General features: G+C 32.9%; 2 protein-coding genes across 2 annotated transcripts; both read left to right on the top strand.

Annotated features, from left to right (window-relative positions):
• The first annotated feature begins 95 nt into the window (after nucleotides 1–95).
• LOC143069410 (vacuole membrane protein 1-like) lies at nucleotides 96–13,618 on the top strand. The gene is made up of 4 exons (XM_076244025.1): nucleotides 96–199; nucleotides 7,663–7,743; nucleotides 8,892–9,008; nucleotides 11,761–13,618. The coding sequence occupies exons 1-4, from the start codon at nucleotides 98–100 to the stop codon at nucleotides 11,806–11,808; spliced, it is 348 nt and encodes a 115-aa protein (XP_076100140.1). The 5' UTR covers nucleotides 96–97; the 3' UTR covers nucleotides 11,809–13,618.
• Nucleotides 10,967–25,050, top strand: LOC143069409 (fibroblast growth factor receptor 2-like). The gene is made up of 5 exons (XM_076244023.1): nucleotides 10,967–11,853; nucleotides 13,641–13,706; nucleotides 21,711–21,846; nucleotides 24,131–24,327; nucleotides 24,800–25,050. Exons 2-5 carry the CDS (start codon nucleotides 13,656–13,658, stop codon nucleotides 24,965–24,967), a joined length of 552 nt encoding a protein of 183 aa, XP_076100138.1. The 5' UTR covers nucleotides 10,967–11,853; nucleotides 13,641–13,655; the 3' UTR covers nucleotides 24,968–25,050.
• The last annotated feature ends 118 nt before the right edge of the window (nucleotides 25,051–25,168 follow it).

Genomic DNA, 25,168 nt, shown 5'->3' with positions numbered 1-25,168 from the left:
TATTGGATAATTTATATTATAGAGTGAGAGATTAAAAAAATATATCTTTATGTTTCAGGGTGCTGGGACAGCACTTGGAGAATTGCCGCCCTATTTTATGGCAAGGGCAGCCACGCTGTCAGGGGCAGATCTTGATGACGATGAGTTTGAAGAAATAGAAGAACTCATTCATGAGAAAAAAGAGCATCCTGAAGAATTAGTAAGTCTCACAGGTTATGGTCCGAGTGAGAGTGTGTACTGTTATTTTTGGCCTTTCATGTTTTTGTGGGTGCCTTCTAGTAATCACTCTGTTTTTTATGCCCCACCTACGATAGTAGAGGGGCATTATGTTTTCTGGTCTGTGGCTCCGTTCGTCTGTCCGTTCGTCTGTGCATCCATTCAGGTTAAAGTTTTTGGTCAAGGTAGTTTTTGATGAAGCTGAAGTCCAATCAACTTGAAACTTAGTACACTTGTTGCTTATGATATAATCTTTCTAATTTTAATGCCAAATTAGATTATTACCCAATTTCACAGTCCATCGAACATGGAAAAGGATAGTGCGAGTGGGGCATCTGTGTACTTTGGACACATTCTTGTTCTGTCTATTTTATAATTTTTACTTTTGTCCTTTGTGCATTTTGTGTCAACTTTTGTGAAACCATTGACACGATTTAAAATGTAAGTGGCATTCTATCTTTTTTAAACTCCCCTTCCAACAACCTAAGCTTTTGAGGTTTAAATCTAGGAATCAGACTACCTATCTGTCTGTTGGTCACTTTACACAGTTGTAGAACTCTACCTGACAATGTACATGAAGGAATATAATCTTGGTCGTATTATGATAGGGGAGATAATTGAACCTACTTCAATATTACAATATGTGGCACCGTACTCGGGCTTGCAAAATCAATAGTCTTACTGCAAATCTCAAATTGCTGGGCAGCAGTGCAAATTTTTAAGTACTTAAGGCAAGAATTTTGTGATGTTTGCTTACTTTGCGAAATGTTCTGAAAGAGTAGAGGGCACCTTTATTTCTTTTCAAATTCTTTAATGATTATCTGTTCCATACTAATATTCAATTAAAAATATTTACTAATAAATATCAAAATGTAATATAATTCATTAGACATTTCTTACTTCTATTCATAGCATTGCATAATGATGTATAAACTACATTTTTACGTAAGAAGTTATTTATTGGATTTGGTGTTTCAGACAGCTGCTGGCGGATAATTTGGCTACGGTCATCACACGTTCAAGCCATGAATAAATTGAACAGTAATTTACTAAAAGCTAACACCTAATATCAAGTTGTATTTTTTCCCCAATATTTATTATGGATCGGATTTCTACATGTTTTACATACTTACAATGAAATTGTTTATAATTTACACAAAAACTTTCCAATATTATTTATTTTTTTATTTTGTGTTTATTTAGCATCTGTACAGTCATAACAGTGTTCTAGAATCCTTTTCAACATTTTGAACTATAAACATTTTAAACGACCATGATCTTGAAAGTTGAAGAATTTCACTGAGTGACAAAAAGGTTTTTCTGAATTCCTGTTGCAAAAAGGGAATGGGGACTTATCATACTGAGCTTTTTATGGTAATTGTCTCTTGTAAGTGTAACTCCTCTTTAACATCTATGCACAGACATTGATGATACTTTCTCTAATTTTTGTGCTATTTTCACATTTCCTGACCGGTGTGAGAAAAATATTTCTCCTCACTAGTGAAAAATCTGTTCTCGGCAAATGATCAGTCGAAATTTGATTATGACATCTAAATGTTTTTTTTTCTTCTGAATTGTCCTATGGTGACGCCATGAAAAAAGGCGGCAATGCCTGATGACGTCGCATATAAAGAACACAAGTTTCTGAAAATCTTTGAAAAAGAAGGATAAAAATCATTAGAGAAACAGATTCCGACACTATAACTCGTGTATTACGATATTTCTCCACTTGAGACAGTTAAATTTTAAGCCTCGTGCTTTAAATAATAAAATTTAACTGTCTCGAGTGGAGAAATATCGTAATACACTTGATGCAGTGTAGGAATCTATATAGATACAGTTGTTGAACACTACTTGACGGTGTAAACAAAGAAACGTTATCTTGTTCTTACTGTCCGAGTGAAGATAATATTATTTATGGTTTTGGGGATATCCATTTTAAAATTCACTAACAGTGTAGGTATTATACCTCCCTTTTTAAGGGAGCTGTATATAGTAATTGTATGTTTAACTTGTTGGTCTGTTTGTCTGTTCATTCTCATGTCTCATATTTGGACTGCTATATCTTCAGAAGTTTTTAGGCATCTTGTTTCTGAACCAGCATTGAAATGGATTTCATTTAAAAAAATTAAAGAATGTTTCTTGCATAATGATATTGAGCACATAAATAACCATATGCTACGTCTTAACAAAACTCACGACTTTGCTTCTTTGTTATGTTGGCTTGATTTGTCACACTTTTTACAGTGCTTAGAGGGTATGACTTTGTTAGCTTTGTTCACTGTGTTTGTTAGTTATTACTGTAATTAATAACATTAAAGGTACCAATTTTTCTGCACCAGATGTGCATTTTGACAAGAAATGACTCTTCAGCAATGCTTTAGGTGGAAATATTTGAAAATCCAAAACTTATAAAAAAAAAATAAGAGCATATGACCTAAAACGAGGAAAATATAGCTAGAAGCAAATTAGCAACAAAAAATTTATCCATTATTTTAAATCAGTTCATATTTCAAGTAGATCTAGAGTTAACAATGGTTAAAAAGTAGAATTAAATGTGTCCAAATGCATTTAAATAGTAAACAAACAAGAAGGATTTGAAATTTCTGTTATCTCAAGCATGATAATTGGAAAAGAATTTTTAGGCAGTTAAGCTGCCTTATGCGAGCACCCTGGATTTGTGTTCTACCCAATAAATGCTGAAATACGTGCCATTGTTATTATCTAGCTGGATATTATGTTATTTATAACTTATTGGACATTTTTTTCATACTTTTCATTCTGGATTACAAAAAATATGACCAAAAAAACCTTAAATGATCGTCGATTTTCCCAAAAGTTTTGAAGTTGCACATAGGAAGTAGAGCACATTAGGAATCCTTATGTATTTTATTTTCCCCTGATCTCTTGGCTAAGATGTCAAAGAACAAATGTATGAAATATTTAATCGCCGAAAATCTCTAAAGATAAGTAGTTTAGATTTCCGAAATTGCAAAAGTCGTAGGAATATTGTTTGTCATCAATATGTAGTCATTTACGTCAGCAGTCTATTAAGATAAGTTCGACTGATCACGCTGTTGGCGGCAATTTTGAATTAGAATACGAAATTTCGTATCTTTTCAATTTGGACGCAGGGGTTCAAATAAGCGGTGGTCCGAGGTCTGCGACCTTCCATTTTTGCAGTCGGACTTTCTACTTGGTTACTTGCTACGCCCTACATGCCCGACGGACCTTGAAAGAAAATAAAAAAATAACTTTCCAAACATTTTTACCAAAGTTTTCTAATAAACGATCTCAGACTTATTTTCATCATTACTATCCATGACAGCGATGTTCAATTAGTTCAACCGCTAGATTTATACAGAAAATCGCCGACAAATAATGTGTAAATCCGAGTAAAATCGTATCTCACTCCATCTGTCAAAAACAACATTGAAAATAAAATGGCGGCCGGGGAAGACAATTACAATATCGGATCCGATTCCGGAAGCGGATAATGGTAATCCCGGGTTTGGCTATCATTTAAAAAAAATCCAGACAGGTGGCAAAATACATCTATGCATGGTAAATAAATATAAACACTAAAATTGAAAACCAAAAGATATATGTAAAAGAAAGAAAAAGGAGAAAACATTTTGTACACAAATTTTAATGTCAAAATCCAATACAATGTGACAGCTGGGAACAGTTTATCTAACAATATATATGTTCCTGGTAACAGTATAAATTTTCTTTATCAGTGATAAATGTTGGTAATGCATGTTAGATGCTTTTAAAGTTAAACATATTACTGCAATTTCAAGGGGTATTTTTTTCTTCTCAATTTTGATGGGTCAGTTAAAATAGATGGAAGTTTCTTATATAAAATAAAGATGTACATGTATGATTGCCAATGAGACAACTGTCCACAAGATACCAAAATGACACAGACATTAACAACTATAGGTCATCGTACTGCCTTCAACAATGAGCAAAGCCCATACCATTACCACATAGTCAGCTATAAAAGGCCCCGATAAGAAAATGTGAAACAATTCAAACGAGAAAACTAATAGCCTTATTTATATAAAAAAAATAACTATGAAACAAATATGTAACACATAAACAAACGACAACCACTGAATTACAGGCTCCTGACTTGGGACAGGCACAAATAGTGCAACTATATATATGATACCTGAATGTAAGCAAATCTTATTATATACAGTCCGCCAAAAGTTAAGCACCACCTATTTTTATTGCATCGAATTTTTTTCAAATATAAAAAATCAATGATTCCTCGAAAAAAAGAAAACAATCATATAGCAATTTTGCTAATGTATACCATAAACAAACCACAAATATAATTTTGGTCACTTATGAAGGTTCTATGCATGTAGGTTTTTCGTTCATATAAGTAGTGTTAATTACACAATTCAGAAACAGAATTTAAGTTTCACTGTGATTTTATTTTTTTACAACAATTGATTACCTAATACCAATAAAATTTTCTACACATAATCTTTGGTATGTTTGGTAAATTTAATGTCAATATTTGAGTCAATAGCATGTGTAACAACCTCTCTTCCGGTACAATTTCATAACACGACGTATCATTCTCGGTACAAGCCTTCAAAAGTTTAGTTAACGAATCTGTTGCATTAAACAACAAATGCCACTTTAAAATCGACAAAATATTGTGAAGGTGGATCTCTGCGATTGAGATTTCCGCCAATGGCACCTCATACATGTTTGGTAGGGTTTTTGTATTGAGACATGCAAGGTCAAAACATAGTGTAAATGGCTTGTTGCTCTTTGGACTCGGTTAAAATCCGTGCCCTGTGTGGTCTAGCGTTGTCGTCCATGTACAAGGGTCTTGACAATGTTGACGCAAGTGGGGGATTATTAAAACAAGGGACTAAAATGTGTTAAGGCATCAAATCTCTGTATGTCTGTCCGTTTATGTTACCCATCAGAATATGCATACCCAGCTTATAACGGTATAAGAAGCAATCCCGTACTGGAACAACACCAGCACTGAATGCAGTCCTTGTGCAAACATTGTCTTGGTCATCGGCCGTTTTGTTTTCCAGCGAAATTCGTATTATGGGGTCTACTGACAGTAAAAGATACTGATTCCCATCTGACCAATGAGTGTTTTGTCAGCTTCCTATTTTCAAGCATAGAACGTCATTTTCCCATTGAAACCTGACGATAGAGTGCCTGCTTGTAATTACAGGTCTCTATACACCACGACTCGCTCTTAGGTTGCCTCTATGCAGTCGACGGACCAATGTATGAACACTAATACGACCACCTGGGGAAACAGTGTATTTGTTAACTCAGAGATGACCTTTAATAAAAGGTTGCTTGACTGCTTTATCGGAGTTCAATCTTTTTTGTCGTAATGAATTTTCTTAGTGTGTGTTAAGGGTAATTCATAACACCAAACATACATTTTTTTTTCGAAATTGTTAAAAAAATATTGCCAATTATATTTCGGTGGTGCTTAACTTTTGGCGGACTGTATATATAGGTGGAGTCCATTGGGCCACTCTGCCTCCTCCTGTTTGATAACTTTGAAACGGATGAGATCCCCAACCCTCGACCATATACATTCATGTATGAGACTAAATAAATAATCAAATGAAATATAGGGGAAGTCCCCAGGGTCACCCCAACCCCTCATGTTTTAGAACTTGGAAACAGTCGAGATTCCCACCCCTAAACCATATTTATTCATGTATGGGACAATATATAATTAATCAAATGAAATATAGGGGGTGTCCCTGGGGATCACCCCATCCCTCCTGTTTGATAACTTGGTAACGGTCGAGATCCCTATCCCTAAGCCATATATCTTCATGTAGTGGACAATATAACAAATCAAATGAAATATGTAGAGGGAGTCCCTGGGGATCACCCCACCCCTCCTATTTGAGAACTTGGAAACGGTCGAGATCCCCACCCCTAAACCATATATATTTATGTATGGGACAAAATAATAAATCAAATCAAATATGTAGAGGGAGTCCCTGGGGATCACCCCACCCGTCCTATTTGAGAACTTGGAAACGGTCGAGATCCCCACCCCTAAACATATATATTTATGTATGGGACAATATAACAAATCATATGAAATATAGGTGGAGTTCGTAAGGCCACTCTCCCCCTTCCGGTTAGAGAATTTGGAAACAGTTGAGATCACCAATTTTAAACCATATATATTCATGTATGGGACAATATAACAAATCAAAGGAATAATGTGGGGGTTCCTAGGGTCACTGTTCATCCTCCTGTTTGAGAACTTGGAAACATTCGAGATCCTCAACCCTAAACCATATTTATTCATGTATGGGACAATATAACTATTCAAATGAAATATAGGGGGTTCCCTGGAGGTCATCCCACCCCTCCTGTTTGAGAACTTGGTAACGGTCATGATCCCCACCCCTAAACCATATATATTCATGTATGGGACAAAATAACAAATCAAATGAAATATAGATGGAGTTCGTGGGGCCACTCTACCCCTTCCTGTTTGAGAATTTATAATGGTCGAGATCCACTATCTTAAACCATATATATTTATGTATGGGATAATATTACAAATCAAATAAATTATAAGGGGGTCCCTATGGTCACTGTACACCCTCCTGTTTGAGAACTTGGAAAAATTCGAGATCCTCACCCCTTAACCATATATACTCATGTATGGGACTATATAACAAATCAAATGAAATATAGGGGAAGTCCCTGTGGTCACCATACCCCTCCTGTTTAAGAACTTGGAAACAGTTGGGATCCCAACCTCTTAATAAAATGAAATATAGGGAGAGTCCCTGCAGTCACCCCACCCCTCCTGATTGAGAAATTTTAAACAGTTGAGACCCCCACCTTTAAATTAAACCATATATATTCATGTATGAGAACTGATCAAATGAAATAAAGGGAGAGTCCTTAGGGTCACCCTACCCATTCCTGTTTGATAACTAAGTGTACTGTTGAACACATACAAACTCAGATTTCTTTCTAGGGAAGCAAGTCTATTCATACTTTTACAAGCTCGTACTAAAGTCAATTTGAACTTCTAACAGTCAACCAATACTAACGTTAACGAACTGCAATCATTGCAAACTTGTACCACTGCAGACTCATGACCATGAAAAAAATATACTTGATATATATATATATATATATATGTGTTGCTTTTAAAAACTTTGACAAAATATGAATTATTTGCAATGATTAATTCATTAAATGAACATAAATGTACAATATATGATTGTTTAATGTTTGTTCTTTTTAAAAAAATCTTCAAAAAACAATTTGAAGCGACAATATTTGTCTTATTATATAAACTTCTGCCAAGTTTGCCTCTGCTTTTTTTTTTTACTTAACTGCCTACAGCGCCTTTGGTGCTTTGATTAATATATTCTTGTCTATTGTTTTATTTTTTATTTTCAGGGATTTATGGAAAAATCTAAATTAGCTGTACATAACCTTGTACAGAAAGTTGGATTCTTTGGTATCTTAGCCTGTGCATCGGTAAGTACTGACCCCAAGGGTGACTGGGGAATAGAAATGTGGTCACTTGGTCTTCTCTCGACTGGCAGTAAAACGCTTGCTGAAGTGGGGTGTCCGTTTGGCTGTGCGGGATGTATCAAGTTCGCAGTCACGTCCGGTCAGAATGGGGACGTTAAATCCGATGTCTCGTGTAGAGAGAGTGCCACGCTCTTTGCACGTAAAGAACCCTTGCAACAACTCTTTGAGGGGTCCGTAGGTGGCCTGTTGCAAGGCAAAATTTCTTTCCCTATCCAATAAACCCTCATTTTCCAGTGGCAGTCCAAATTTCCCCGACCATCATCCCAGATGGCCTCTATTGTGACAAGACCTACCTATTGTATTTATTGTGAACTTGTTCTCGTCCTGAATATGCATGAAATAATTGCCACTGGACGTTAAGCAACCAACAATCAATCAATCAATCGGTAAGTACTAAGCTAGATAAACATTACTGGGGTTTCTATGTAAGGTTTAATCTTAATAAATGGTACTTTTAATTTGTGTCTGAAATTCTGAATACTGTAAACCAACTTAATTTTGCAACTGATTAATTTTCGCGACTCTTGGGGGAAGAAAAATAACGCGAAATTAAATCGTCGCGAATATGTATAACTTGGATCTTTCCTTATTAAACTATATCAAGTTAACTAAAAAATCGCGAAATTAAATCGCCGTGAAGTAGACTAGCTGGAGATAAACGCGAAATAAAGTATCCGCGAAAATAAGTTGGTTTACAGTATGCAGGTATTAATCTTAAAAACATCACTTCTGGAAAAACTTTTCCAAACGACAAAACATTTTTTCTATAAACATGGTCAATTTGTCCATTATCAGACAAAAAAACATGCTTTATTTTAATCTGTGCCTCTTTGTTCTTTAATTCTATTTTTAAATCTGTATAAGAAGTCTGTCAGTTAAATATATGAGTTGCAGATGCTCAGATGTTGGTACATATCTATTGATAAAATATTAGATATAGGCTAATTTTAGAAATTGGTATTGTAATCTTTTAAACATTGAAAAAGCATAGATTTTATTTAAGCTTACTTCATTGTGAAACTGGATTGCCTCTGAATTTGTATAAATTCAATTTTGATTGTTTTGATTATAAATTTTACTTTTTTTTACAGATACCAAACCCTCTGTTTGATTTGGCAGGAATAACATGTGGTCATTTTCTCATTCCATTTTGGACATTTTTTGGTGCAACATTAATAGGAAAAGCTGTTATTAAAATTCATATACAGGTAAGTTCTATGTTATGTTGTTGGGTAGCTATATCATAATGAATACTCATTTATTGTAATTCATACACATTTGCAGTGTACTATAGAACTAGAGGCTCTAAATAGCCTGTGTCGCTCACCTTGGTCTATGTGAATATTAAACAATGGACACAGATGGATTCATGACAAAATTGTGTTTTGGTGATGGTGATGTGTTTGTAGATCTTACTTTACTAAACATTCTTGCTGCTTACAATTATCTCTATCTATAACAGTACTTTCTGTGGAAAATGTTATTGAAAATCTTCAAATTTTAAGAAAATTGTTAAAAATTGACTATGAAGGGCAATAACTCCTTAGGGGATCGTCGTCGTCGTCCGAATACTTTTAGTTTTTGCACTCTAACTTTAGTAAAAGTGAATGGAAATCTATGAAATTTTAACACAAGGTTTATGACCACAAAAGGAAGGTTGGTATTGATTTTGGGAGTTTTGGTCCCAACATTTTAGGAATTGGGGGCCAAAAAGAGCCCAAATAAGCATTTTCTTGGTTTTCGCACTATAACTTTAGTTTAAGTTAATAGAAATCTATGAAATTTTGACACAAGGTTTATGACCACAAAAGAACGGTTGGGATTGATTTTAGGAGTTTTGGTTTCAACAGTTTAGGAATTAGGGGCCAAAAAAGGGCCCAAATAAGCATTATTCTTGGTTTTTGCACAATAACTTTAGTTTAAGTAAATAGAAATCAATGAAATTTAAACACAATGTTAATGACTACAAAAGGAAGGTTGGTATTGATTTTGGGAGTTAAGGTCCCAACAGTTTAGGAATTAGGGGCCAAAAAGGGACCCAAATAAGCATTTTTCTTGGTTTTCGCACCATAACGTTAGTATAAGTAAATAGAAATCTATGAAATTTAAACACAAGGTTTATGACCATAAAAGGAAGGTTGGTATTGATTTTGGGAGTTTTGGTCCCAACAGAATAAGGGGCCCAAAGGGTCCAAAATTAAACTTTGTTTGATTTCATCCAAGTTGAATAATTGGGGTTCTTTGATATGCCGAATCTAACTGTCATGACTGTGTATGTAGATTCTTAACTTTTGGTCCCGTTTTCAAATTGGTCTACATTAAGGTCCAAAGGGTCCAAAATTAAACTTAGTTTGATTTTGACAAAAAATGAATCAGTTAGGTTCTTTGATATGCTGAATCTAAAAATGTACTTAGATTCTTGATTATTGGCCCAGTTTTCAAGTTGGTCCAAATCGGGGTCCAAAATTAAACTTTGTTTGATTTCATCAAAAATTGAATAAATGGGGTTCTTTGATATACCAAATCTAACTGTGTATGTAGATTCTTCATTTTTGGTCCTGTTTTCAAATTGGTCTACACTAAAGTCCAAAGGGTCCAAAATTAAACTTAGTCTGATTTTAACAAAAATTGAAATCTTGGGGTTCTTTGATATGCTGAATCCAAAAATGTACTTAGATTTTTTATTATGGGCCCAGTTTTCAAGTTGGTCCAAATCAGGATCTAAAATTATTATATTAAGTATTGTGCAATAGCAAGTCTTTTCAATTGCACAGTATTGCGCAATGGCAAGAAATATCTAATTGCACAATATTGTGAAATAGCAATTTTTTTTCTAATTAGAGTTATCTTTCTTTGTCCAGAATAGTAAGCAAGAAATATCTAATTGCAAAATATTGTGCAATAGCAAGATTTTTTTTTAATTGGAGTTATCTTTCTTTGTCCAGAATCAACTTAAATCTTTGTTATATACAACATACAATGTATATTCACTTTTTACTACCAACTGATAAATTAAAATAATCTTTACCATTCAGTGATAACAAGCAGTTTTTTTTACATCTTAATATTTTATGATGTATTTAAATGAGTAGTTATTGTTGCAAACTCCATTAGAAATTTTAATTGAGATTAGTTTTGGAATAAGGGAAAGGGGGATGTGATTAAAAAAATTTCAATTTTTCTCATTTGAAATTTCATAAATAAAAAAGAAAATTTCTTCAAACATTTTTTTGAGAGGTTTAATATTCAACAGCATAGTGAATTGCTCTAAGAGAAAACAAAAATTTTAAGTTCATTAGAACACATTCATTCTGTGTCAGAAACCTATGATGTGTCAACTATTTAATCACAATCCAAATTTAGAGCTGAATCCAGCTTGAATGTTGTGTCCATACTTGCCCCAACCGTTCAGGGTTCAACCTCTGCGGTCGTATAAAGCTACGCCCTGCGGAGCATCTGGTTTTTCTGATGAACACATGAAGAAGGAGCTCACTTCTTTCAATGCATACATACACATTCTCAGTCAAATTCAGTGTTTACAGTCAAATATGCCAGATTACATGTACATGTATATAATTTATTTGTTAAGCATGAAGGATTATGATACAAAATGTGAATTGTATGCAATTATTCATATTTGCTAGACAAATAAATAGCTTATACTGCAAAAGTATCTGTTTTCACCACATAAATGTCATTATGGTGTCATTTGTTTACATCACAACACCATTTGTATTTATATACTATACATGTAGATAGTGTAAAAAAAATAAAACTCTGGAACGATGAACAGAAAATGGAACATTAACAATGATTAAAAAAAAAATGGTATTTTTACCTAATAGTGATATGATAGTGGGATTTTGTATTGACAGTTTTTATGGACATTTACTTTTAGATATACCTTGGAGTATGGAACATATACCTTTGTTATACATGTATCTTTCTTTTTTGTTACAGTATCGAGAAAAACAGAGTGATTGGTTTGGTCAGCATGGTAAGAACTGACATGTGACAGTTTGCATCATGGGGGATCCTAATGGAAAATTGTGTGTAAGTAAAATAAAATCTCTTATGTCTGAGATTTTTATTTCATGTACATTAATTATAACCCATGGATCAAAGTTCTGTAGGGTATAATGTTTTTGACTTTGTCCATCAGTCCTGTTCTAGTCATCCCAACTCCTCTGAAACCACTCAACAGAATTTTATAAAACTCTGTAGATAACAAGAACAAAATATGTAGATGTGTTTATCGACAGAAAATTACGATACACTGTTTTTTCTTTCATTACAATACATTGCAATATCAAAAAAAAAATGTCAGATTTTTATAAATAAGCAAGTTATAATATAACTTCTGAATGAATTAAAATAAATCGTACACAATCGTCTTTGGATGCGTTATATGTGGGCACACTGTGACCATGTGATTGTTTCAAATCATCAATCATTTGATTCAAATGTCATGAATGTGGGAGATTAATAAATGATGTAAAAAAATCTGTAAACACATAAACATGATAAAGACAAGAAGAAGAATTTAAAATTTGCAAATCCAAAAACAAACAAAATTTGCAGAGTTTTCTCCAGCTGGGATGCGTTGGTTTTTATTGAGTCCTAAGTTAAATTATGACCATATTTGTTGACCATTGTAACAACTAGATATGGCTTTTTATTCCCTCTATGTCATGTGTGCGTTTTTGAAATTTGCATGTGAATATTAACAGAACTTCTCATTATTCATGTTATTACCATGTAAATATTTTTTGTAAAAAATGCAAAATAACTTCAAAATGTATGTACACATTATACTTATGATACTTTTTTTTCTTGTAGCACAGAACCTTTACTCATTTGTTTAAATCCGAGAAATAAGATTGGTTTACTGTGGCATCAATTCTAGAAAACACCTTTTCCACTGTTAAGCTACAAGTTCCAAATATAAGAGATACTTTTGTCATCCTACTTACACCTGAAATATACTTTTATTAATTGTTGCAATGCCAATGGCGTCTTTGCAGGGTTACTCACACTAACAAAGAAATTCACTTATGTTAAATCAGGGTACTCACCATTTGACCATGACCTTAGGATGAAAGACAACAGCCAAAGCACCCTTCCTTTGCTTTTAATTTTTTTCCCCAATAATACATGTACATGTATGATTTTGTATACATTATTGTTCTTCTAAAACTTCATGCAATGAAAATAGCATGAAATATATGCTTTCAAAATGTTGCTAAACATTTCTTTGTTCATATCTCGCAAAAGTGTAATTATCTTCTTTTCATACTGGAACCATTCACATGTGCTTTGATACAATGACCATATTTCTGGCGACTACATGATGTTTGGCTAATTAAAATGATTAAAATCTTTTTGTAAGTGCTGTTATACATAACAAAAAAAGTAGAATAACAGAAATACTGAAATCCAAGAAAAATCCTACAACAACCATGACAACTGACAAAATCTAATCACCAAATTCATCAAGCAACATAATCCAACGTTAACAGTTCTGAATATAAGTTACACAATACTTTACAATTGTTAAGCACTGGTTATGTTTCATGCTATTTAAAATCCTAATAATTATAAACAACCTTGGCTTATGTAGTTAGGATTAATTTCTGCAAGCACTTAGTATAATAAACATACTGCCCTCAATTGATGCAATTCTGGGCTGGCAAACAACTGCATTCAGAAATATTAATTCAACACTTGCAACGTTGTCTTAATGTTAGATTTATTTTTCTTTATTGGATATTGTACCTCAACACTTAAGACAGTATATATATTTACTACATATTTATTTTTGTATTTTTTTTCTTTTCTAGATCAGATAACACAGGATGTTACCACTGTGGTATGACTATCAATTCATGGCATTAGTGAGCCGAAAGGTTTGTAAATATTGTAGCTTTGCCTTTTATTTTTCAACCTTTTATTTTTAATTTTGTGTTAAATGAGGTCTTAATTTCCATTTAAGTTAAATATTTCTTTACAATTATGGAAACAATGCTGAATTTTCTGTTTCCATTCTCTAACTGAAGTTTGCATCAACCAAATAATATAAAAAATGTATACACAATGCTTATTCACACAAATTTTTAATGAAGCATGAATTTGGGTACATTCACTTTTAACGTTATGGGTTTATATGTCCGTTTGATACAACCGCAAAAATAATTAAAAAAAATTTAGTTGATATTTGTTATACGTTGTTGTCATCTGCCTTGTTGAGCGTCATCCAAGACCAATGATTTCGGGATAATAACTTTAGTATTTATAAGTAAATAGAAATCTATGACCACAAAAGGAAGATTGGGATTGATTTTTAGAGTTTTGGTTCCAACAGTTTAGGAATGAGGGGCCAAAAGGGTCCAAAATTAAACTTTGTTTGATTTCATCAAAAATTGAATTATTGGGGTTCTTTGATATGCCGATTCTAATCGTTTATTTAGATTTGTGATGTCTGGGCCCCTTTATCAAATTGGTCCACATTGAGTTCTAGAGGTTCCAAAATTGAACTTTCTTTGATTTCATCAAAAATTGAATTGTTGGGGTTCTTTTTAAAATATGCTGAATCAAATCATGTATTTAGATTTTGTATATTGGACCATAGCAGGTAAATGTCCAATTTAATTTTTTTAAGTTCTAACACAACATTCATTGTGTGTCAACTAGCTATTTAGGCCAAAAATTAATTATTGTTTGTTTCCCTTTCCACGACTAACCCTGTAAAATCACTGCAACACGAAAATTTTTATTGGCCATTCTTGTCCAAATTTTTTTTTTCTATGTTGGTTTTTAGTGATATCTTTCCGATGCGTTGGTTTTTTTTATACCTTTCTGATGCTGCAGTCATCAAACGTTTTAAATCAAAGCTTTTTTGCTTTGAAGCTTCTATATGATTTGGAATCAAGGAAAACAAACATAATGCCTTGCCACATGATTTGTGTTGTGTGCAAGGGTTATCTTAAATCTGAAGCATCTTTCAACCCACTGAGTGCACCTTGATTGGATTTGTCTTTAACCTCTGTTCCTGTTTAAAGGATAAAATCTTTTGAGTAAAAATAGTCTGAGACGTCTGAACAGGTTGAGCACAAGTCAGGAAATATATTTCCTGCTTTCAGAGAACGTCCCTTATTTCTGGTGTAAAAAAAAAGTTTAAATGTGATTTCATTTTTATGCCCCACCTACGATTGCCCCACCTACGATAGTAGAGAGGCATTATGTTTTCTGGTCTGTGCCTCCGTTCGTTCATTCGTTAGTTCGTCCATCTGTGTGTCCGTTCGCTTCAGGTTTAAGTTTTTGGTCAAGGTAGTTTTTGAAGAATTTGAAGTCCATTCAGCTTAGTACACATGTTCCCCATGATATGATCTTTCTAATTTTAATGCCAAATTATAGTTTTGACCCAAGTTTCATGGTCCACTGAACATAGAAAATGATAGAGCAAAGTTCAGGTTAAAGTTTTTGATCAAGGTAGTTTTTTAACTTTAACTTTCTTAAACTATCCTGGGTTTGTACCAAACTTGGACAGAAGCTTGTTTATGATCATAAGATAGTATCCAAATTAAATTCATTTTTTCGGTATTTTTCGGGCGTCAATCAAATGTTGTCCGTGCATTAACTCATGAACCGTTCAACCAAAGCTTTTAAAATTTTAATATGTTGTTACTGACAACTAAATGAAGGTCAAGTTCAATAATGGCGATTTTGACTTTTACCGTTCAGGAGTTATGGTTCTTGAAAGATTGAAAAATGGTTTTTCCAGTCGTGTCCGTGCATTTACGCATGAACTGTTCTACCAAAGCTTCCCAAATTTTAATATGTTGTTACTGATGACAAAATGGAGGTCAAGTTCAATAATGACGATTTTGACTTTTACCGTTCAGGAGTTATAAAGACTGAGAAATGGAGTTTCCAGTCGTGTCCGTGTATTTACACATGAACTGTTCTACCAAAGCTTCTCAAATTTTAATATGTTGTTACTGATGACAAAATGGAGGTCAAGTTCAAAATGACGATTTTGACTTTTACCGTTCAGGAGTTATGGTTCTTGAAAGATCGTAAAATGGCGTTTCCATTCACTTTATTGCATTTACTCATGAACCATTCAATCTAAGCTTTTCTAATTTTAATATGTTGATACTGATGACAAAATGGAGGTCAAATTTGATATTGACGATTTTCCCTTTCACCATTCATCAGTAATGGTTCTTGTGATATTGCTAGGACACAAATAAATGTTAATAAATCCGGTTTGCTGTCGTTGTGACAGCCTCTTGTTTTCCTTTTTTTGTTCAGCCTGCGATTTACAGCAAAAGTAGGTGAGACACTGGGTTCCACGGAACCCTTACGAATTTTTTCATTACAAATTTTATTCATCACACTATTAGTTATTGCTTTATGATATGGTACAAAAATCAACTAAAAAAATCAATTTTGTTTGCCCCCAGGTGACTTTTAATATGTTTATAGCATTGAAAAAGCTCCAAATTATCTCCCTTTGATGCAAAAATACATTTTTTTGGCATTAAAGTTGAAATATCTTTTTTAAATCATCGATGACCTATATTTTTTATTATTGTTTTCAAAAAGCTGTACATAAACTAAATACTTGTAAAATTTAAGCGATTTCTGTAATTTAGTTCTTTTTTTATTTCGATATTACCTCTTTTTCTCCTATTAGTTCAACAGTAAATAAGGACATTAACAAAAAATTATGCTTCTTTCAGAGGCAGATTGTTAGCGTAAATGAACGGTGACCCAATTTTTTTATTTCATTTTTAGCTCACCTGGCCTAAAAGGCCATGTGAGCTTTTCTCATCACTTGGCGTCCGTCGTCGTCGTCTCTCGTCGTTACCAATTTTTCAAACATCTTCTCCTCTGAAACTACTGAATGGATTTGGATGAAACTTAGCATGATAGTTCCTTTAGATTATCCTGCACAAAGTGTGTGCTTCGATTTTTGATCCGTCAAAAAACATGGCCGCCCTTACTTTAAATAGAACATAGGGGTCAAATGCAGTTTTTAACCGGATTTTTGTGACAAAAATGTCGGTTATTGATTTGGGGATGTACGGCGGGCGGGCGGTCGGTCGGGCGGGCGGGCGGGCGGGCGGGCGGGAATCAAATGTTGTCCGTGCATTAACTCATGAACCGTTCAACCAAAGCTTTTAAAATTTTAATATGTTGTTACTGACAACTAAATGAAGGTCAAGTTCAATAATGGCGATTTTGACTTTTACCGTTCAGGAGTTATGGTTCTTGAAAGATTGAAAAATGGAGTTTCCAGTCGTGTCCCTGCATTTACGCATGAACTGTTCTACCTAAGCTTTCCAAATTTTAATATGTTGTTACTGATGACAAAATGGAGATCAAGTCCAATAATGGCGATTTTGACTTTTACCGTTCAGGAGTTATGGTTCTTGAAAGATTGAAAAATGGAGTTTCCAGTCGTGTCCGTGCATTTACACATGAACTGTTCTACCTAAGCTTCCCAAATTTTAATATGTTGTTACTGATGACAAAATGGAGGTCAAGTTTAATAATGACGATTGCGACTTTTACCGTTCAGGAGTTATGGTTCTTGAAAGATTGAAAAATGGTGTTTCCAGTCGTGTCCGTGCATTTACGCATGAACTGTTTTACCAAAGCTTCCCAAATTTTAATATGTTGTTACTGATGACAAAATAAAGGTCAAGTTTAATAATGACGATTGCGACTTTTACCGTTCAGGAGTTATGGTTCTTGAAAGATTGAAAAATGGTGTTTCCAGTCGTGTCCGTGCATTTTCTCATGAACCATTCAACCAAAGCTTTTGAAATTTTTATATGTTGTTACTGATGGCAAATTAGAGGTCAAGTTCAATAATGACGATTTTGACTTTTACCGTTCAGGAGTTATGGTTCTTGAAAGATTGTGAAATGGCGTTTCCATTCACGTTGTTGCATTTACTCATGAACCATTCAATCTAAGCTTTTCAAATTTTAAGATGTTGATACTGATGACAAAATGGAGGTCAAATTTGATATTGACGATTTTCACTTTCACCATTCATCAGTAATGGTTCTTGTGATATTGCCAGGACACAAATAAATATTAATAAATCCGGTTTGCTGTCGTTGTGACAGCCTCTTGTTGGCTTATATCTCAAAAACAAAAGCATTTAGAGCAAATCTGACATGGGGTAAAAATGTTCATTAGGTCAAGATCTATCAGCCCTGAAATTTTCAGACGAATCAAACAAACCATTGTTGGGTTGCTGCCACTTAATTGGTAATTTTAAGGAAATTTTGCAGTTTTTGGTCATTATCTTGAATATCATTATAGATAAAGATAAACTGTAAACAGCAAAAATGATCAGCAAAGTAAGATCTACAAATAAGTTAAAAATGACCAAAATTGTCAATTGACCCCTTAAGGGGTTATTGTCCTTTAATGACAATTTTTTCACAATTTGTTCATCATATTTGCTAACTTTAAAAAATCTTCTCCTCTAATACTACTCAACCAAATTCAACCAAACTTCAACTGAATGATCAGTAGGGTGTATAAAATAAAGTTTGTGTTTTATTTTCTATTTTGTCTAAAAACATGGCCGTCATGGCTAAAAATAGAACACAGGGTAAAATGCAGTTTTTGGCTTATATCTAAAAAACTCCAGCATTTAGAGCAAATAAGACTAGAAGTTAAAATATTTATTAGGTCAAGGTCTACCTGTCCTGAAATTTTCAATTTGCAATTTGCAAAAAAAATAATTTCTTGTGCTACTTCCAAAAAATAGAAAATATTCTGACTAGAAAAAAAACCATGTCCCCCTACAAGTTAAATGGTCCATGCCTAACTGTTATTAATGAAATCATTTAACTGTTTTGCTGTTATTGGAGCCCCTTGCCCCTTCTCAGCAGTGGAATAAATCCAAATCATGAATGAAGAAATTCGAAAGAATAACAATTTAATAATGTAACAATAACAATTTTATTGTTAAAATTCTTTTATTGTAACTATAATGTAATAAAAATAACGTCCTGCCGCTCTTCTTGTATGCATATTATATTAGAAGGAAACGTGTAAACATGGTAGAACTTGTATTTCTAATATTGAAGAATTGTTAGCTGTACATGTTTGCCTGGCATGGTTCAATATGTTCAATAAGGCATTGTTTACCAGGTGAGCGATTCAGGCTCTTGAGAGCCTCTTGTTCTATTAAGTATATGATAAAGTTCATTTATCATGTTTATAGAAAAATATAAAGAAATCATATATTAGAAAGAAAAAAAAGATTTATACTGGAGAGCCCCCTTAATATAAACATATTTTATTTGTAATCATCAAAGGGAATGAGACACAAGCTAAGACTTATGATGTCTTCTTTGGTATCTTTTCTTGTCTACATGAAATTTTATTTTGCTGTTATCACAGTCCAGGCAATTACTGAAAACTGTAATATTACTTGTTTATATAATATTACAAGTAAAAGTAATATTACAAAAAATAGTAATATAATTCTTATATTACTAAAACCTGTAATATTGTTATATTACTGAAATGTGTAATATATATATATATAGTCTCCATATTACATAAAACAGTAATATTACTAGAAAATGCCTATATTACATAGAACTGTAACATAAGGCTAAAAATCACTAGGTTTTCATACTTTAATTACTATAATAATTTAGACATATGATGATAATAAATCAATTATTAAACAATTCCAAATAATAATAATAATCCAATTAAAGTACATAGTATCAATTCAAAATAAAAAATCCAAAGTAAAACTATTTTCTCCTTATAATGTAAAATATAAAATAAATGCCAAATTTACTAAATCATAAAATGAACTTAATCTCAAAATCAAAATATAAAAGTCTTAAAAGTATTTTCTAAAATTAAATTATGATTCAGAGATAAATTTTGTCTCAACACTGCACAGTCAACTAGTAGACTGGTAAAACAATCTTTTAGGTCTAGTATAATGACATGAGCATGACGAGTAGTGTGAGGTTACGCTTCCAGAACACTGACTGCTATCTTAAAATATTCTCAAAAATAAAAGGGGAGTCAAAAAATACATTTTTGTCCAAACACTACAAAGTCAACTGGAAGACTGATCGTCAGTCCTACAGGTCCAGTATAATAGACTTTAGCAGTGCAAGTTTGTGTTTCCGAAGGGTGACTGCTCTTCCAAAATTTTGCAACGATATTTATACTAAAACACAAAATAACTCAATTTATCCCGACATGTTAATATTACTCTCATTAGCAAAAATAGACTTTAATTAACAACGCCTAATCATATAATGTTTTGATAAAATCTGTGGATGCTAATTGTCGAGCCTGCAACTTTTGTTGCAGAAAGCTCGACATAGGGATAGTGATCCGGCGGCGGCGGCAGCAGCGGTGTTAGCTAACTTCTTAAAAGCTTTATATTTTAGAAGGTGGAAGATCTGGATGCTTCATACTTTGTATATAGATGCCTCATGTTACGAAGTTTCTGTCAGTCACATGTCCAATGTCCTTGACCTCATTTTCATGGTTCAGTGACCACTTGAAAAAAAAGTTCAGATTTTTTGTAATGTTGAATTCTCTCTTATTATAAGTAATAGGATAACTATATTTGATATGTGCGTACCTTGAAAGGTCCTCATGTCTGTCAGACAGTTTTCACTTGACCTCGACCTCATTTCATGGATCAGTGAACAAGGTTAAGTTTTGGTGGTCAAGTCCATATCTCAGATACTACAAGCAATATGGCTAGTATATTCGGTGTATGGAAGGACTGTAAGGTGTACATGTCCAACTGGCAGGTGTCATCTGAACTTGACCTCATTTTCATGGTTCAGTTGTAAGTTATATTAATCTGAAGATCTGTTTACTTTTTTGTGATGATTCTTTATCTTATTTTAGAGTGATCATGTTTATTAAAAATACATGTTGTGCCGTATCTCAGAAACTATTTATGATTATTCCATAAATCTTCACACACTTTTTAGTTATATTAAAACCACAAAAGGAAGATTCAGATTTTTTTTTTGGTGGTGATGGTCCAAACTGTTTAGGAATTACGGGCCAAGACCAGTATTTTTCTATCTATATCTATATAGTCAATCTAGACTTCAAAAAAAGAGTGACGAAAGATACCAGAGGAACAGTCAAACTTATAAATCAACTAAAAAAAATTGACAACATGCACCTGGCTAAAAATAAAAAAGACAAACAATAGAACACATGACACAACATAGGAAAATAAAGAATAAGCAACACGAATCCCATCAAAAATTGGGGGTCATCTCAGGTGCTCCGGAATGGTAAGCAGATTCTGCTCCACATGTGGCACCCGTCATGTTGCTTATGTAATAACAAGTCCGGTAAATAGTCTAATTTGGTAGGTCACATTCATGAAAGGGAAGGGGATTGTAGTAACAACATAAGGAACATATCCGATATCATTTGTGAAACAGTTATTTCATAACTTCAACTTATTAATACCTCAAGTAGAAGGTTGCATTGTGATTTTCACACCAAAATGTATGTCGCTTGAAAAATGTCTCACTGAGTCATGAAATGTTTACAGATATGGTGTGTCTGAATGATCTTGATGTGAATGTTTCTTTAAATTTAATTTCTTATTGTCTGTTGATAAGTTTATCTTGCTGTTAAAAAGTGTTATACAATAGTATATATACATGTGTATATTTAAAAAACTGACTGCATGACAAATCTCAAGTGACTTAAGAAAATAATGTGATTCTAATTGTCTAGTTTATTGAAATATTTTCTTCTTTTTTCACTTTTTTTATAATTTATTGTCTTAGTTCACTTTTTTGAAAATTTTGCTTTTCAATGTTTTATATACTCATCCTCTAATGCTGTTTTATTTGATATTTTAGCAATCCATGGTGAATTTAAGTCACCCAGAAATACTGACAATAAAGAATGTAGCAAAAGATAATGCTGGATGGTATGGTTGCTTGATTTCTAATCCACTTGGTAGATATTACCAGACTGCCTGGCTAACAGTTTTAGGTAAAGGCTTAGATAAGAATGAGAAATGTTTGTTTTTCACCAAGAAATAATACGTCTTAGAGCAAAATATTCACATAAAAATGATTTAATCGTTTGGAGAATTTAATTATCAATTTTCGATTACATCATTATCAATAAATTTTTTATAGACTGTCATAAAAATAGGAGGTTTGGCATCATGAAAATTGGAAATGTACAGTTTTTTCTAAAAAAATTAATTCTTTTAAAGCCGCCACAACTGAAACGTCATATTATTTTACCCCTGTCAGTGTCTCTCTGTATGTCCTTCCCATTATGGGTGTACAGTTATTCCACTTAACTCCTCCTACAGTTTGAATTCTAGGAAGTTTTCACTCTGATGTCTGTTTGTAGTCTTTGTACATGTATTGAAGGTGTGCATGTGGTCAGGGTTTTGATTTTGTTTAATATTTGCTCTTAATCATTTTTTGTAGTAGTTACTTGCATAAGGGGAGCTCGCATACAGATAATTGTCCTACAGTTTTATGCTAGGAAAAAGTAAAAACACAAAAATACTGAACTCCGAGGAAAATTCAAAAAGGAAAATCAAAAATCAAAAGGCAAAATCAAAAGTCCAAGCACATCAAAAGAATGGATAACAACTGTTAGGAAGTGTTCACTTAGTTGGTGGTTTTTCCATTTTTTGTGCATGGGGTCAGGATTTTGATTCTTATTTATATTTGCTCTTTTGGGTGATAATATAATTTACCTTTGTCATATTTAAGGTAAAGTGTTAGACAGTTATTTTTAAATAAGACTTTGCATCTGCAGGGGCATCATTTGTGTCTGTCAAAGAAATCCAACATTGACTTTGCTATAAAACAGTTTCAGAGTGAAGTGTGGCCAGGGATTTCACTTAGTCTAGTTTGTATTGTGTAATAATTAAATTTTGTATGTCATACATGTGATTCTTCCGATGGGAGTCGAAATCTCTTGTTTTTCAGACCCTCTTCCATCCCTCCCATTAAAATTTGAAATCTACAACTTTTGAAAATGTCAACATCGAAAAAGTTTCAGTAAACATTTTTGTTTACAGAATTAAAACTGACAGGGTAAAACTCTTGAGAAACTCGAAATTGATATCGGAAAAGTCTGTAAAAACAGAAGGTCACCATTTCTTTTTCTTGTTTTTGTGTCGTAAGGTAAATAGCTTCGAGTAATCAATGAAGGTGTTTATTATTAGACTATATATACAGCAATAACAAATTATTGGCAATTACCTGGTCATCAACTAGCTAGTTTAAGACACACGTCTGGATGATTAAAAGTGAAATACTGACAATGGATTAAGATGTTAAAAAAAAGACTTTAATTTGATGCTGTTGAAAACATTGAACAGTTATTAGTACTGAGCCTCAAAGACAAATGTCTTAATGAAATCAAATACGATATTTATGGCTTGTTTTCTAACTAAACCAATGGAATACCTAAGTATAAGTATGTTTGTCTTTGAAAATTCTAAATTTTTATAATTTGATGAAATGCAAACTATGTTATCCCATAGACATATAATGTATTATACATGTATGTCTCTGTTATTACCAAATACCCTAGCAGCAAATTAAATTCAACCAATTATCTAGCCATATTTTCTCTGCCTGGAGATCTGTAAATTGTACAAGTCCAGTGCCATTGGGTCAAGATCATGCTTACTACACTTCTTGCCAAGCTGACTATGGTGACCCTAATGACTTTATTAAACATATTGAGACAGCTACCTACCAGAAAGCCACTGCTCAATAGTGTTACCAAAGTTGACATTATGTAGCTTAAGCAGAGATACTTTTTACCAACTATATATGATGGCTGATCACTTTATCTTAACTTTATATATGTAATGAATAAATATTTGAAACCCCCTTATCTTATATTTCTATCAAGTAAAAATGGCTATGCAGGTGCTTAAAGTATAGAACACTTACAAAAAAGGAGAATAAGCAGTTTTAACACCAAAAATAATCATGGCCATCGTTAAAAATGTTGAATTTGATACACACTTTAGAGTAACTTATGTAGTGGGTTATTCAGTGTGCACCACATTTTTTTTAATGATATTATTCCTTCATAGACAGAAAAAAATATTACAATCATTCCTAAAATAAAGACTTTTAACAATTAAAAGTTTGATGAGGAGGAAAAAAGGATTGAATTGGTTATAAATATTGTAGATAAGCCAGCTATTGAGCTGACACATATTTACCATTTCCTTTCAAACATATTATTTCATCTTTTGAAAACTTTTTAATTACAAATACTTTAATTGCAGATGAACAAGCAGAAGCAGTAGACATTAGGTCAGGAGGAACAAACGATAAAGAGCAAATAGTAATCTACATTATCGGTGGTGTCGCATCAGTAGTTGTTCTCTTCCTGTTACTCCTGATATTTATATGTTATAGACGTTACAAGAGGGTTCAGTCCAGCAAATATAGAAATGTCAAGAGAGTAATTGTCATGACACAGGCTAGTTTCAATATTCAAACATATTTTATTACTGATAAGTTCAAATACAAGTGCACAAAAAAGAATATGTTTGACTTATTCGGTTATAATTAGGAAATGAAGTTTTATGAGGAAGTTGTCTTTATATGGTGTAAAAGTTACATAGTAAGTCTTAAGAAAGGAAGATTATTGAGATTCATTAAATGTTCATCAGTAATGTTTAGATTATGAAAATAGAGATATTCAATCTAGACAGAATCTAATTTAGTTTTAAGGAAGTTTTTGTCAATTTTAGATTTGAATATTTATAACAGCTTTGCATCTGGACTTGCTTCATTTATTATTAGCGATAGTCTGTGTGCTCTTCAAACTTTTATGATGTTTATTTCTATTACAAAATCATGATAATTAAAAAAATGACATGGATCTGCACACAAATTTAAAACAGGTATACATTTTAATTTCATATCAGAATGTTTTGCATCAATTCCAGAATGAGAATTACCATCCATACAAATCTTATGATGGTACACAACCATTTGTTTTACCCACAATCAGAATTGAACCTGGTCCAAGAAGACGCTTGTCATCTGATTTGACCATGATGTCAGAGTATGATCTCCCTCTGGACAAACACTGGGAATTTAGACAGGAACAGTAAGTTAAAGCATAACATTGACCATTCCATGAAAGTTATCATACTGTAAAGACATATATATTGACTCATGACAACATTTTAACTTATATCTGTCGACCCACAAATAGCATTTCTCACTGTTTCTGACATCCAGATTGTTTCTTTGGTTAAAAGCTGTATAATGACCTGATATTTGATTGGTTGTATCAATTTTCAGATGAATTC

This window comes from Mytilus galloprovincialis, chromosome 3 (assembly GCF_965363235.1).
Source record: "Mytilus galloprovincialis chromosome 3, xbMytGall1.hap1.1, whole genome shotgun sequence".
Classification (NCBI taxonomy): domain Eukaryota; kingdom Metazoa; phylum Mollusca; class Bivalvia; order Mytilida; family Mytilidae; genus Mytilus; species Mytilus galloprovincialis.
The sequence above is the reverse complement of the archived record's forward strand: the minus strand, read 5'-3'. Positions and strand labels throughout refer to the sequence as shown.

Coding starts and splice junctions, on each gene's coding strand:
- LOC143069409 (XM_076244023.1), top strand. CDS start 13,656: ATGTTACCACTGTGGTATGACTATCAATTCATGGCATTAGTGAGCCGA. Junction 13,707..21,710: donor TGGCATTAGTGAGCCGAAAG/GTTTGTAAATAT, acceptor TTGATATTTTAG/CAATCCATGGTGAATTTAAG. Junction 21,847..24,130: donor TGCCTGGCTAACAGTTTTAG/GTAAAGGCTTAG, acceptor CTTTAATTGCAG/ATGAACAAGCAGAAGCAGTA.
- LOC143069410 (XM_076244025.1), top strand. CDS start 98: ATGGCAAGGGCAGCCACGCTGTCAGGGGCAGATCTTGATGACGATGAG. Junction 7,744..8,891: donor GTATCTTAGCCTGTGCATCG/GTAAGTACTGAC, acceptor TTTTTTTTACAG/ATACCAAACCCTCTGTTTGA. Junction 9,009..11,760: donor TTATTAAAATTCATATACAG/GTAAGTTCTATG, acceptor TTTTTGTTACAG/TATCGAGAAAAACAGAGTGA.